General features: G+C 40.3%; 1 protein-coding gene and 1 non-coding gene across 7 annotated transcripts in view; one reads left to right on the top strand and one right to left on the bottom strand.

The window, feature by feature from the left end:
* Positions 1-15,837, top strand: part of Utrn (utrophin) — a 521,188-nt gene that overhangs the window by 146,346 nt on the left and 359,005 nt on the right. For all 6 annotated transcript variants that reach the window (XM_074072723.1, XM_074072717.1, XM_074072708.1 and 3 more), the window contains 5 exons: positions 9,825-9,917; positions 11,127-11,204; positions 11,533-11,625; positions 14,235-14,407; positions 15,524-15,639. In XM_074072723.1, coding sequence (XP_073928824.1) covers positions 9,825-9,917; positions 11,127-11,204; positions 11,533-11,625; positions 14,235-14,407; positions 15,524-15,639 — 553 coding nt within the window. The remainder of the gene's footprint in view (positions 1-9,824; positions 9,918-11,126; positions 11,205-11,532; positions 11,626-14,234; positions 14,408-15,523; positions 15,640-15,837) is intronic.
* LOC141416567 (small nucleolar RNA SNORA15) lies at positions 4,694-4,816 on the bottom strand. Its single transcript, XR_012441221.1, has one exon. It is a non-coding gene; the product is annotated as a small nucleolar RNA SNORA15 (small nucleolar RNA).

The raw sequence follows: 15,837 nt of genomic DNA, 5'->3' as shown, positions 1-15,837 counted from the left end.
CCATCTCTAGGTACCAGATGTGTAGGCCTAGGTGAGTGGCCAGTGAGCTATAAAGGGAGGATGCAGATGAGGTGGTGGGTTGGGGAAGAAGCTCTTTGTTGTATACAGCAGGGAGACAATGTGTGCATCCATTTTCTGCTGTTCCTGCCCTAGGAAGCTTTCAGTTGTACTTGCTACACAAAGCTGTCCATCAGCCACGAGGGGAACTGACTTAAGGGTATCCAATCCTGTTAATTTTGGTGTTATCTGTTGGGGACATAAAAACAAATACTTAGAAAACATTGCCTGGTACCACTGTTGGATACGGGGAAAATAAAATTTTTTTGAGCATGCATATCACACTGGGTGCACACAGGCAGTTGGCAGAAGACAGAATATCACACAAAAATGCAATAAAGTAGTGAAAGAACAGTGACTGCTTGTCTCCTTGGGAGACAGACAGACGGGTGCACAGATGTGCCTTGGGATGTCCCCGTCCACCATCTGAACTGTTGCTGTGTTTGCCTGGCATTGTGACTGTGGACACCCAGTTTACTTAACTCCTCACCAAAATGACTGGCCTCTGATGTTTTTAAGGAGCTGCATTACCGGGAGGGAGGACTGAGGCAGGTGCCTCTCCTTTCTTGAGGAAATTATCACCTTATTTATTATATTACTGTCAGCAATGCCATTCCCCACACATGGAAGCCTATTTTTTGAGGAACTGTGTTCTTCAAACATTTCCACTGCTTTGCTGGTTGTGGTACCTGGAGTGAGCTGTATTTTGTACCGAGTGCAGACCTTGCTTAGTGTGCACATTGCTGGGATGGATTCGCCTGTGGACCTCTCCTTGTTATTTATGCACAGGCTGTACAGGTACCCTTTCTCTGGCCCTAACTATCTGGGTCCCAGACAGGGTTCCTTATCATCCTGCTTTTTTTTTTTTTTTTGTGGCTCTGGGATTTGAACTCAGGGTCTCACACTTCCTAGGCTGGCAGTCTACTGCTTGAGCCACCCCACCAGCCCTTTTTTGTGTTGAGCCTTTTCAACATAGGGTCTCACAAACTAATTGGCAGAGCTGGCTTTGAATTACGAGCCTCCTGAGGAGCTAGGATTACACGTGTGAGCCACTGGTGCCTGGCTTCATTCCAGTTTTTATCATTATTGTACCAGTTTCTTCTCTAACTTAAATCAAGGTAAACATTCTAGTACTTGTCTGTGTGACTTAAGATTCCCTGAAGGGTATTACTTGGTTTAATGTGGTTTTTAAAAAAAATTTGTTTTGTATGTTGTAGTTTTAAGGCAGATGCATGCCATTGATTTGATTTCAGTGTGAACATTGTAAATCATCGCTCTGTAGTTAACATGCACTAGTCAGTAATTGCTTGAGTCATCTGTTTTGCTTGTCTTTCTCTCCTCTCTTCCTTTTCTTCTATCCCTCTCTCCCTCCAAGCAAACATCTAAATGGAATCTTTTTAAATCCTTAAGAACTTGTCTTGGGGAGGATTATGATTCAAGGCCAGCCTGGGGAAAAAAGTTAGCAAGACTCCATCTCAACAACAATAAAAAAAAACCTGGCGATAGTGGTGTACAACTGTAATCCCAGCTACACAAGAGTCATAGATAGGAGGATTCCTGCCTGAGGCCAGCCCTGAACAAAAATAGGATCCTATCCAAAAGTTAAGTACAAAAAGGATCGGGGACATTGTACAACACTTGCCTAGCAAGTGGGAAGGAAGTCCCGAGTTCAAATCCCCAAAAAAGTCCCGTTGTGCTGACACCGTGATGTGTTAAAGAGAGTGGCTCTGAGCCCTGTACTCACTGTGTGACTGAGTCACGTCCTACTTTTCTCCTTTGTGGTGGGCGAGGGCCTCGGGAGCATCTCTTCAGCACCTCATTTTGCTTCCAACTCTCAGTCAAAAGCACCTGTTTTCATCTTTCACCGTGGATTTGAACCAGAAGAGGATCACACGGTTCACTCAATTAAGTCATGCATGAAATCCACGTGAACCGGATTTTTTCATGTTGCCTAATCTAGAGATACTATTCTTTAAAAAAAATATTGTTTATTTTATACAATCACATTTAGACACTAAAAAAAAGGCCATAGAAGAAATCCAAAGAAAAAAATTTCAACTAATTTTAACTGCATCTCCAAGAGAAAAAGTATAATATTGTGTAGTAAAATACTTAAACAATGTATTTGCATGTAGACATTCTAGTTAGCTGAGATGACATTGTGTGTAGTGTTTCCTGATGCAGAATGGATTTTAAAGAAGATAGAGAATTGCAAGAACCAAACAAAACGGATGCTATATGTTTTTGTTAGTGCCGGTATTTGGAGTTTGTAAGTTAAAAAGATTTTGAAATATTAAACTATTTATTTCTTTTTGAGATTTGTTTATTTATTTATACTTGATTGCTGGGTCTTGCTATATAGCCCAGGCTGGCCTCAAACTCCTGCTCTTTCTGAGTGTTGGGATTACAGGTGTATGCCACCACACCCAGCTCTCCTTTTGATTTTTTTTTTTAAATGATGGGTTGGAGTTTGAACTCAGGGCTTTGTGCTTGTAAAGTAGGCACTCTACTGCTTGAGCCACACCTCTAGTCCATTTTGGTTCTGCTTGTTTTGGACATGGGGTCTCCAAAATAAGGCTGGCCTTAAAATGATATCTTCCTGATTTCAGTCTCCCATGTAGCTAGGATAATAGGTGCAAGCTCCCTTTCAAAATTTTTAAATTAACCAACTCCTTGAAGAAAATGTGTGTGTGTGTGTGTGTGTGTGTGTGTGTGTGAGAGAGAGAGAGAGAGAGAGAGAGAGAGAGAGAGAGAGAATATGAGAATAAAACTGACACTTATCAGATTATAAGATGCTGGGGCATCATTTCTGAATTACTCAAATACATGATGGTATATTTGCTGTCTTTGTATTTTTTGCATATATCTCTACATATTTACACCTCCCTCACACTAGAGAACAGTGGGAATAGTTACCGAGTTGAATAGACTGCCTCAAATTCCCTTTTGGAAATAGACAGGACATAAATTAATAACAGACTTGTTATATCAGACTTGTTAATTCTGAAAGCATTTCAAAACTGTTAATCTTTTCACTATTTATTTTACACAAGCAGTTCTAACGTGATTATTTATGATGGGTTTAGGTAAGTCATAAGATAGTACTGTATCTGTTGCTTTGCACAGCTTTGCCTGGACAGAGCAAGTTCTTATGTCCCCCTTCCTGTGCTCAGCAGTTGCCTGGGTGCTGTTTTTATTTCCCTTTGTTTAGATTCTGAGCCTTAAGGTGAAGCCTGCCCTTGTCTGCCTACCCCAGCATGCAAACAGTGTAGGACACAGTAGGCACTGGTCAATCTTCCCATGGAAAAACCCAAGTCCACGTTCTACTTCATGCTTGTTTATTATTGGTAAAAACCAGTTAGCATTTCACCCAAACTGCACTTACTAAATATTATTTTCCTATTCAATCTTTTACAGATTTTTGTTATTCCTATTGCTAGTACTACTGTAATGCTGAGAAACATGGCTTAGGATGGAAAATGGTGATGTGGGAGTAGTGTGGGGGAAGAGAGAGAGCTACACTGTCATCAGAGGCAGTTATTTGCAGTGTGGACTGGCTTTGCCTGTGAGAGGAGTTCATTAGGTTACAGCAGGGAAATGACAGGATATGATCTGCACACTGAAATTCAACTATGCTGGCTCTTACATAGAAACACAGAGGTCCGTCAGCCTGGTGCTGGAGTTCAGGCAAGGGACTCTGGTGGCAGTTTGGAGTAGAGTTGGGGCAGTGAGGGTGATGGCAAGTGGTCACTGGTCATGTTTGGATGTGTTGTGGGAGGCAGAGGACAGTGCTTGATGATGGCTTAGAGTAGAGAGTCAGTGAAAGGCAAGGAACCAGGAATGGTTCATTTTCTTTGGTCTATTATTATAGACCATATATCATGCAGTGATCCATGGTCCTGCATTTGTGACTGTGATGGGCGTGGCCTATCCAGAGTTTACTGATTCCTCAAGGGACTCACTATTGACTGATCCTATATTTCACTTGTATGTGGTTCTCTTTTTCTCTCTAGCATTGAGAAAAATATATCAATTAGCTTACTGATATATATTTGTTATTTATAATTAAGCCAAAAATTCTTGTCCCATCACCATTTGCAACTAGAATACCCAGTGACAGCTTATCAGTCACCCTGTGACCTGTCATTCCTGTAGACAAGACTTATTTGCTGGCATGATGTTCTTGGGAACTACAGTGTTGGAAGATTACACATGCAAATTCAGTTATCCAGCCTCTTTGGAAAACCTGGAAGTTCTGTCTGTAGTAGCCTCAATTCCCACATGGCCACACTTGGCTGGAGCTGAGCACTGGCTGCTCCCTTCAGCCTGCAGAGCTGCTGATTCTCCAAATGTGGCTTCCTCACGTGTAGGTGTTTGCAGGTCCTCCCTTCATATTATGATAACACTTGCTTCTTTGCTCTGGTGCTCTTAAGTCCAGCAGCAGTACTGTCCACCAGCAAGTATTAATGTCAGTTCCTCTTGTTAAAATAGGAGGATTAGAACTGGGGCTTGGAGCAGGTAAAGAAGTACTGGTGGAAAGGGATGAGAGTTGGACAACCAGACCTGCAGTATCTGTCTTCTAGGCTGGTATCATGTTGCCTTTAATTAAGAAAAATTTTAATATTTTTTCCCATTTATTTGTGTTTACTTTTAATAATGATACAGTATGGAAAACTCAGCATCCCATCATAGTCATTTTAAAGTGAACACTTTACTTTTGCATGGTGTCCGACTGTACAAATTAAAATTGGACCCAAGCTTTATCTGTCTTCCAAGTTGGGGATTGTTCATTTATACATCTTATGTTTATTGGAAAACTATGGAAACCCTGTGTTGTGAATGGGGAGTGTGACCTGAACTTGGCATTTCTTCAGGACCCAGCACAAAGATGGTATTCACCAAATATTTGTCAAATTGAGTTATTAAACTGTATTCTGTCTGTCAGAGAAGTCTCTACAAATAAGTCTTGGCAAAGATTTAAAAATCTAAATAAGAGGTTAACTGTCAGGATGAATTCATTTTTATTTTTATTAAAAGATGACTTCTGACATTTCCAGAATTTTCCACAGAGTATATCCCATGTTCACAGCCTGTAACACAAAAACACCAGGCATGCTTTAAACTTGAGAACAATGCATGTTTGAATTCATTTCAATGTGTTTTATGTCTGATTGCCCTCTTTGCAAAGTTGTTAAATATTTCACACTCCACCTGTAGTGATTAAGTATTTCCTTTCCTACATGTTACGGGTGTATGCCCCCATTTTAGTTTCAGTATAGCACAGATATTGAGAACATGGATTTGGAACCAGATTTTGTGGTATCAGATCCTGGTTTTGCTTTTCCCTTGTTATGCCACCTCTGTGTCTCTTCACTTGTAATATAGAGGTGTAAATATAATAATACCTTAAAGTGTTACTATAAAGAAATAATGCATGTAAATAATACTTCTAAGTCAGTAAAATTCTCTTAGCACATAGCAACGCTTACTAGTTTTATCTAAGAACATGTTACTGTTCTGCCTGTTTTTATGTGGCCCATGATTTAAGAGTAGTTTTTACATTTCTAAGTGGTTACAAAGAATAGTTGGCAACAAAGGAATACTCATTTTTATGAAATTCAAATGTTGATGTCCATGAAATAAAGTTTTATTAGAACCCAGTTGTTTTCCAGTTGGCTCATTTGTTTACAGCTGCTTTCACATTACAATGGAAGTGAGTAGTTTCAACAGAGACCACCAGCCCACCAAGGTCTAAATTATGCACTGTCTGGTTCTTTATAAAAGACAGTTTCTTCTCATCCCTTTGTACAGGACAGAGTACAGAGTCATCATTCTGATGCAGGTATACTTTGTAAGGCTGTCAATGGCACTTCCTCTTCAGCATAGGTTGGCTCCTTCAGGCCTTACATCTTTTTCCTGTTCCTAAGTTTTTCAGGAATGTGTAGCATTTGTAGTGACTGGTCATATGTGTGGTTAGTGTGGGAGTGTGTTGTATGTATGAGGCTTTTTGTTTGTTTTTGTTTTGTTTTGGGGCGGGGTCTCACTGTATATCCAGACTCTCCTTGAAGACTTAGTGTTCCTGAGTGCTGGGATTATAGGCATGCACCACTGTGCCCGATTGCATAAGTCTTGAACCACAGTCTTGGATGTATTCCCTATAGGAGCCTGGGCACCTTCCTTTGCTCTGTCCAGTGGAAGATTCACAGACCATATCTCCCCCTTATGTGTATGCTACAGGTGTGTGTGTTCTTTAGGGAAACAAATGGCAGCATCCAATAGCACCAATCCTGGTGGTGGTGTGATAGAGTGCTGGAAGAAGGGGACACATGGATAAGACATAATTTTTACTGATTGATATCAGCGTTTATCTGAAATGTGGAAACAGAGGAAAGAAATTGAGTTGTTGTTTCTGTGTGTGTTTAAGAAAAAAAGGGCTTTAGGCCAGGCATGGTGGCTTACTCCTGTAATCCTAGAATGGAACACTGTCCTACATTCTCTAATCCGTATCGCCGAGCTGCTTTTAGAAAGGCAGTTACATGCTTCTTTCCCATAGTGCATATTGGTGCACCAGAAGGCAGAGTTTGGGAGGATTGCCGTTGGAGGCCAGCTTGGTAAAAAGTTCAAGAGACTTCATCTCAACAGATAGCTGGTGTGGCAGCTCACACTTGTTACCCCAGCTATGTGGGAAGCATACATAGGAAGATTGCAGTCCAGGCCAGCCCAGGCATAAAGCACATCCCTATTTCAAAAATAACCAAAGCAAAAAGAGTTGGGGAATGACTCGAGTGGTAGAGCGCCTGTGAATGATTTTGGATGGGGATATGTCCCTGCAGATCATCCTGTTAGTGAACTTGGGTCTTGGACATATCTATGAATTGGCCCTACATGCTTTCATGTTCTCAGCCAGCTTTACAGAACAATTTATGTCACGTCAGAATAAGCATAAAAGTGCTTATTCTTTTACTAAGACCTTTCAGGCATTGTAGAACGTTTATGGCACTTCTTGGACAGTAGGAAACACTAACGTCATGCGTGTGGTATAAATGGTAATACCAGCTTTGATTAAACATCTGCCACCTGAGCTTTTGACAGATAAACAAAGAGCAGCAGAAAGCCCTTGTAACTTGCCCAAAGTTGCATGGCTTGTAAGTGGCTTCTTGTCTACAGATGAGAAGAACATCCATAAGTATTTGTCACATGGACAACTATTTGCTTGTTTTATTTTGAATTAGGCCATTTGATGGACAATGGATGGTGCTGGATTGCCATGAAGTTCTGGTTGTCTTTCCCAAGGTTCTTTCCGTGTTTAGGTGACTTTACTTGTTTTCCCCGTGCACTTTACCTGTATTCTTGCCTCTTTGTTATGTCTGGGACTTGCAAGGGACTTAGTCATTTGGTGGCTGATTCATGAAACTGTCCTCTGGTTGGTTGGAGGACTTAGAAGCAGGCACTCGACAAGGGCAATGTTTGCCCGTTACTTTCACCAATAGCAGTTTAGGAAGGCCTCAGTTTTTTCCAGGCTCTGCTTCCTGAGGTATTGCCCCTGGGATGTGGCTTCATGCCATCAAAGCTGCTTGTGATGGTAATCACTGGAGACAATCTGTGTGTCCCCAACACCATTGCTACCTTCACAGTGGCAGTGTAGTGTAGAAAATCAGCTTATCCTTCACCGATTCTATGGTGAGAACTTTGTCATACTTCTCTTTTTTAAGAGTATATGAAGAAAAAGGCATTCATTAGTTACTTATTTAAAAACAGGTGAGAAGTGAGAAGGGGAGAAAAAAATGCAGAGTTTTGGAAAGTTTCACAATGACTCCTTCCCTTCTCCATCTCAAGCTCAATGTCAAATTTTGCTTCATTAGAATTGATATGTGTATAAAAGTGAGAAATGAGCATGTACTGACTGATTATAAAAGATCTATTGTAGTCAGGATCTAGGACTATTAATCCTTGGAGAGTTCACACAAAGAATAATTTGGTGCAAGATAATAATTTATTACATTGTACATTATAGTTTTCATATAAGTTATGTTGTTAGATCTTAGCAGTAAGTTGTGGCTGAAAGGTTAAGTAACTAAGCTAGATTCACCAGGCAGTTAGTGGTCAAACTGGACTTAAAACCCAGGCTTCCTGATTTTCTGAGCTGTTATCCCATGGTTTAGGAAAAACTCACCCTGTCACAGCACAGCAAGGGCCTGCGAACTCACAGTGAATGCAGCGAGAAGCTGTGGCGTCAGACACTGCCCCGTGTCCCTCAGTGAGAGTTGATCGTATTTATCAGTCAGGGACAAGACTTTACGAATTCTGTGTGCTTTCTCAGTCCAAATACTGGACTGGACTTGACACAGAGCCAAAAGTACTTTTAGTTGTTAAGAAATTAATGCCCAGAAATATAGGCCTGATACCCAAGAGCTGACATTGATTATGCAGTGGTCTGCTTCCATGAATGGCAGTGCTGACAGGTGTCACTGAGAATGTGAGGGCGGTGATGGACTCAGAATGCCCATTCTCACTGGTAGAGGAGACCAAGGGAGGAGGAAAAGAAGGGAAGAAAAATAGTGAATAATGATGAAGTCTACCACATCTGTGTAGGAACAAGACAGAAGGAAACTTGCTGAAAGTGCTAAACAACACAGGATGGGGAGAAAGGGTGAGGAAGTGCAGTGGAAGGGGGTTACATTGACTTAGGCACAATGCATGTACAGGTGTGATACCAAGGCAAAAATCCCTCTGACACCTAGCAATGAAGGACAAGAACAAAAAGCAGGTCATGCTCCTTAGGGAGGGAGAAGGTAAAAGAAGGATGTAAAGAAGGTGAATGTGGTTGATGTACTTTCTAACTAAGAATGAATATAGAATTTTTAAACTTGTTGAAATCAGCATAAGAGGAGGACTAAGGTAGAAGGGAGACAAATGGAGGGATGAACCAATTTGGAATACAATATAGTATACATAGAAATGTCATAATGAAACTCTCTGTATAGATATCTTAAACAAAAAAATGTGTTTTTTTTTTTTTTAATATGGAGGACAGGAAGGTAAAACAGGTCCTGTCTGGGGTTGGTACCAGTGGGTGGGGGGGAGGATATAAGGAAAGGGTGAACGAGGGTAAATGGTATAAATATTACGTACTCATGTATGGAAATGGGAAAATGAGACCTGTTGAAACTATTCTAGGAAGTGGGGAAGAGGGATAAAGGAGAGTGACGGAGGGGGTGGTGAATTCAACTATGATGCATTGTAAGCACTTTTGTAAATGTTGCAGTGTGTACCCCCAGCACAACAATAATATGATAATTAAAAAAAAAAAGAATGCCCACATTCTTAGCCCTAGGTGCTAGGTGCTTATGGACTTTTTTTTTTTTGGTGGCACTGGGGGATTGAACTCAGGGACTCATGCTTGCTAGACAGGCACTCTTACTGCTTGAGCCATTCCGCCAGCCCACTTATGGACTTTTTAATGGTTCTTTTATCTTTCCTTTTTCAGGAACACATACCATAGTCAAGGCATATTAACAGTAGAACCACAGTTTTGTTTGTTCCCATTATAATCTAATTTATATTTTTCAGCTTAAAAGGATCACTATGCGATTTCAAAATTCTTTTGTTTTTATTCTTCTTCTTTCTATACAAGGCAAACTAGAATAGTCTATAGATTATCCAGAACTCTCTAATGGAAAAAAATGAAAGCACTCATTTATGTGCCAGGTCTGTATGGAATTCCTCCTGCTGATGTGACCCACATTTTACTTTTTTCTTTATTGTAGAGTGGAAAACCACCCATCAATGACATGTTCATAGACCTCAAAGATGGAAGGAAGCTTTTGGATCTTCTAGAAGGCCTCACAGGCACATCACTGGTGAGAGGCGTCATCTTTGAGGATGAGGATAAGGGACTGTCTCTGGTCAGCACTGCTGCTTGAAGACTCACCATGGCTGCTTACCTTGTGAAGACCGAAATAAGAACACTGAAAACGTGTCTTTGATAGCGCTTGGATAGAGCAGTATTTAGGCTTTCTTGAGGGTTCTGTTTTCACCAAAGATAAAATTACCTTGAATGTTTATTTCTTGACACTGCCTAGGTTGGGTGGGTAGCGGGGGGTGGTGGAGAGAATGGATTTGTAAAGAGGCCATGACGTGTTGAATGGAAGACAGTAGAGAGCCAACTACATTTAAGTGTTTCCTAAAGAAATGCTTGTTAAAAACTATGACATCTATTTTATTCAGGTGTTCAGTGTTATCTTTGTGTTCATTCTTCCTTAAATCCAACTCTACTACTGTATGGTTCTCTCTTCCCATGAAAGTAAGTCTGCTCATGCTGAATACGTAGTTTCTGGGTGTAGACCTTTACACTAGAGGCAGAACTACTGAGAGATGCGCTTCTGAGGATGAATTCTTTCCTTGCCAAAGCGTGCGGTGTTACCCTCTCCCTTCTGCCCCCCACGTGGTGGTGGCTAGGCACCTGCTGGAGAGTCTGATCTGCCTTAGATGAGATTTCCTGGCCAGTGAGGTAGAAGGAAGCTGCCCAGGTCACCAGGTCCTGGTGGGAATTCCTGCCTCCGATTGGGCTCTTTAGTGCTACCTGGAACCTGGGAAGTGCCTCTGAATCTCATTGCAGTGTGTTCACACCTGAGCAGGATAAAGGGACACAACTTCTACATCCTTTTGCATTTAGACCAATGTAGGCAAAAGAGGCTCTGTCCTACAGCATTGGCCCAAACTAGTCTGTCTGTTAGATTCACCAGGACAGTCTTTTAAACATTCCAATCTCAAACCACATCCTAGATCCTTTAAGTCACAATGTCTGGGGTGGGGCAGGGCACAGCCACTCATATTTCTCGAAGCTTCCGAGGAGTTTCTAATGTCAGGCTAGTTAGGGAAGCAGTATTTTAAGATTTTGTTAGTTGGGGAATTTGCATCCTGTGCTCACTAGCGTCCAGGCTGGTCCCTGAGCTCCTGGCTTCAGTGATGCTGAATGCTGACTTCTTGTGTGTACATTTCAGTGTCAGTGTTTGTCAGGCATACAGAAGGACAAGAGGTCTTATTTGCTTTTGTTTTTTATTTTCCAGCCAAAGGAACGTGGTTCCACGAGGGTCCATGCCTTAAATAACGTCAACAGAGTGCTGCAGGTTTTGCATCAGAACAATGTAAGCTTGCAAAGTGACTTGGGGCTTGTCAGCATTATTTATTGTGAAACCAGCCACCAGCTGTGTGCACTGGCATTAAGTGATTCTTGGAAACCTTTTTCTCAGGAGAAGTATTGGCCCTTTTCTATGAGTGAGAACTGCCATGTGCTCTTTCTGATGGCTGGATTGATCTACTGGATAAATAATACATTTTTGAGATTTGTGTCTACCTGGTTCTCTGAAATGAATTTTCTCTTACCACTCATATTGCTGTGCAGGTGTGCTAAGTCAAAAATCTGGGGTTCCGGGGAAGAAATTTTTGTAAAAGCTACTTCTTTTCTTTCGCTAGGTGGAGTTAGTGAACATAGGGGGAATTGACATCGTGGACGGGAACCCCAAGCTCACTCTTGGGCTGCTGTGGGCCATCATCTTACACTGGCAGGTGGGGAAGTTTCCACTCACTTCTTAATAACGTATTGTTTGTGTATTAGTTTATTAGGGCTGCCATAACAAACGGCCACAAACTGCTTGACTTGAACAACAGAATTTATTGTCTCACAATTCTAGAGTGTAGACGTCCAAGATCAAGGTGTTGGCAGGTGGATTCCTCCTGAGAGCTGTGAGGGAGCATCTGTTCCCTGCCTCTTTCCAGTTTCTGGTGGATTATTGGTGATCTTTGCAGTTTGTTGGTTTGTGGCAGTGTCACTGGTCTTCACAGGATATTCTCCTTGTCTGTGTCCGAGTCCAGATTTCCCCCTTTTGTAAGGACTCCAGTCATATTGTATTTGGGGCCCACCCCACCTCAGTATAACCTCATCTTAATTAGTTATGTGAGTAATGATGCTGTTTCCAAATAAAGCCCAATTCTGGGGTACTAGAACCAAGATTCCAAGTATAGGTATTATGGGAGAGCACAGCTCAGCTCTTAACAGTTTGAAATGGAAAAGGCTGACCAACTGGTCCATTTTCCTGGCATAGGAAAAAAGGTATCTAATTTTCTCATAGTACATTTAGAAATGGCTATAACTTCAGACTCACAAAAATGTTCTAAGAATAGTTCAAAGAGTTCCCAAATGCCCTTCATTCAGATTCTCCAGAAGGTAACAGTTGCTTTTATTTATTTTGGTCATCTTAGTTCTGCTATATGCTTATGTATACTTTCTCCACTGTACAGTGCTGACATAGACTTCCTGTGTGTTTTGTAAAAACATGGTATCTTCCTCAAAACAAAGACTCTCTTACATGATTACCATATAATATTAATATTATTCAAAAATGCATGATGGGGCCTGGGACTCAGCTTAAGTAGTAGAGCACTTGTACAGCAAGTGCAGGCCTTGAGTTCAAACACAGTACCACCAAAAATCTGTATGATGTAAATATTAGTATTTACTTTATTATTTTATCAAAATTATTGTATACTAAAATAATACATCATTATCAACATCAGGAAAATGACATTGAAAAAATGCACAGATCTCGTGAGATTTTGCCAGTTGCCATAGTAACACACTTCCTAAAAGCCAAAAGATCCAAGAGCATGGATTATATTCATTTGTCATTTCTCTTTAGTTTTCTTTAAACTGGAGCAGCTCTTGAGTCTTTCCTTAGTATTTTTGAAGATTACTGCCAGTTATTTTGTAGAATGTGCTTCATGGGACTGTGCTATTTCCTCATGGTTAGATTTGGGCTATACATTTTGACAGGGGAACCACAGGTATGTGTGGGGCTGCTCTCAGTGTACTGTGTAAGGGCACGGGCTGTCCTCAGCTCTTTTTCTTTTGGTTAATGTGGCATCAGCTGGGTCCCTTCACTGTAAAAGTGACTACCCTTTGTTACTAAGTGGTATCTTGTGGTGATGTACTTTGAACCTGTGTAAATATTCAATTAATCCCTTCATAATTCTTACATGGATCACTTGTTATTAAGATGCTTGGCAAATAGTGAATTTTTACCTTCGCTGTTCCTCCTGCATTTTTTTTTTCTTCTTCAAAGCAGTCCTGTGGTTTGAGCTCAGGACCTTTGAGTCATGTCCCCTGCCCCTTTTCACATAGTTTGTTTTTCAGATGGGGTCTTGCCTTTTTGCCTGGGCTGCCCTAATACTGTGATCCTTCTGCCTATGCCTTCCATGTAGCTGAAATTATAAGGATGCACTATCATGCCTAGGTTATTTGTTGAGATAGGGTCTTGATAACTTTTTACCTTGGCTAACCTCAAACCATGATCCTCGCAATCTCTGCCTTTGAGTAGTTGGGGTTGCAGGGGTGAGTCATTGTGTCCTACCCTCTTTCCACAGAAATAGAAAGCCAGATGACTTTATATTTGTAACAGAGAGTTTTCCTGTCTGTCTGTCTGTCTGTCTATCATCTATCTATCTATATCTATCTATCTACCTATCATCTATCTATATCTATCTATCTACCTATCATCTATCTATATCTATCTATCTATCTATCATCTATCTGTCATCTATCTATCATCTACCCATGTATCAGTGGCTGTCTCTTGGCCTTTATACAGGTTGATCATCTTTTACTAGTGTGATTCATTTTGATGCTGAAGTTAGATTTCGCTAGTAGTGATCCTTTAAGTTGGCTTGTAGGTTCTTTTGGTATGTCCACATCATTTTTTGAAAACTTCCTTAAGCTCTATAGACTACTTTAGAATAATAGCATGAAATGTTAGATCTTGAGTGTAATTGTTATTGCTGTTAGCCTTTCCTAATACTTTATTCTTTGCCCTTTTCATATGAAAAGGTCTTTGTATATGAGGAGTATTAAATGTGACTTTGTTGTAACTATGAAAGTAATGTTCATTGTAATAAAACCTATACTAGTATTGCTTAGAATACAGGAAGTACAGTAATGTACAAAAGTGAGGTTAAAAAAATTCACCTCCAAATCCTACTACCTCAAAAGATAAAATTTATCTTTCTAGGGTTTAAAGAAAAAAATGGATATAAAATAAATACATCATGGTTCAGGTATTTTTCCTTATTCAGGGACATGCTTGAAGGGATGAGGTATAGCAGGTGTGGTTTCTCTTGAGTAGGTGAAAGATGTCATGAAGGACATCATGTCAGACCTGCAGCAGACAAACAGTGAGAAGATCCTGCTGAGCTGGGTGCGCCAGACCACCAGGCCATACGACCACGTCAATGTCCTCAACTTCACCACTAGCTGGACCGATGGCCTCGCCTTCAATGCTGTCCTCCACCGACATAAGTGAGACCTTCCTCAGCTTTGAACAGGGCTTTGCTGATTCATGTCTCCATCTTCCCCCCAAAGCCCTTCCCCACTGGCTCTGCCCTCCTCTCTGCACATATTCTGCTAAAACATTAAGGAAAGAAATATTACAGGAGAAATCTACTTGTCAAGTATTTCTTTAGGATTTAAATTGCAACAGTGTTGCACTCATGATTTCTCCTACATATTTGTAAGTTAAAACATGCAAAATACTTCACATAGTTCAACCCCACTCATTCATCCCTAAACAGTAATGTGGGGAAAAGATTGTGTTAGCTTTTATTTTTATGGCAGAGGTAAAATTCTACATATTTGTTGTAATTCCAATTAAAAGCAGCCACATGACTATCTCATGAAACTTGTAAACAGATTATTCTAGTTTGTATTTAAAAGACTAAAGGTCCAGTGCACTTCTGAAGAACCGGGCTGAAATATTTTCCAAAAAGAAACCAAAACTATGAAGCTACATTAATTAAGACTGTGCAGTACTATAAATACAGTAACATAATACTAGGCTGAATCATGACATTCTTTTTTTCTTTTTGAAATGAGGCTGGCTTCAAACTCACTATGTAGTCTATGCTGCCCTCAGACTCACAATCATTTTGTCTCAGCCTCCAGAATGCTGGGATTACATGCCTAGCGTCTTGCGCTTTTAATTGGAGAATTTAGCCCATTAGCATTGATTGTGGTAATTGATATGTGCAGGTTCAGTTTTAATTCTTAGTTTGAGCTTCTTATTTCTCTTACCTTTTCAGTACCTTTTTCTTTCTTGTCTTCTTTTGGTTCTCCCCAACCCCCTTTTTTATTTTCTGTTGGAAATATACTCAAATCTTTCAGTAGCTACCCCAGAAATCTTAATGGACATTTAATATAAGAACCTTAGAATTTGTTACCTATTATTGTCATACTTGTACACTACTTTCAAATATTATGTGTTTGACAAACTTTTGTGATTTTTTTTAACTTAAAAAAAAAAAAACTTCATGATTTAAAAAAAAAATCCCAAACTGAAATGTATCAGATGATAACAATGCCTGTTGTGTTTCCACAATTTTCTGTCTTCATTGTAATTTATTTGCATGGTGATTTCAGGCCTGATCTCTTCAGCTGGGACAGAGTTGTCAAAATGTCCCCCATTGAGAGGCTCGAACATGCTTTCAGCAAGGCCCAGACTTACTTGGGAATTGAAAAGCTGTTAGATCCTGAAGGTATGGTACAGTATTGACTTTCAAGCTTGATTTTGCATTATAATTTTGAATCCTTGAAAAGCCGTATTGTTTTACTTCTTAGAATGAATTATGTTAAGTGAGGAATCTTTTCCCTTTCGAAGTATAGGTATAACACATTTTATTGCAAATGAATTATTATCTCTTTCTTAGTAATTTATAGACTCCTTGAGTCAGAAA

The sequence above is a fragment of the Castor canadensis genome, chromosome 1 (assembly GCF_047511655.1).
Source record: "Castor canadensis chromosome 1, mCasCan1.hap1v2, whole genome shotgun sequence".
NCBI lineage: Eukaryota > Metazoa > Chordata > Mammalia > Rodentia > Castoridae > Castor > Castor canadensis.
This window is presented reverse-complemented; position numbering and strand designations above follow the sequence as displayed.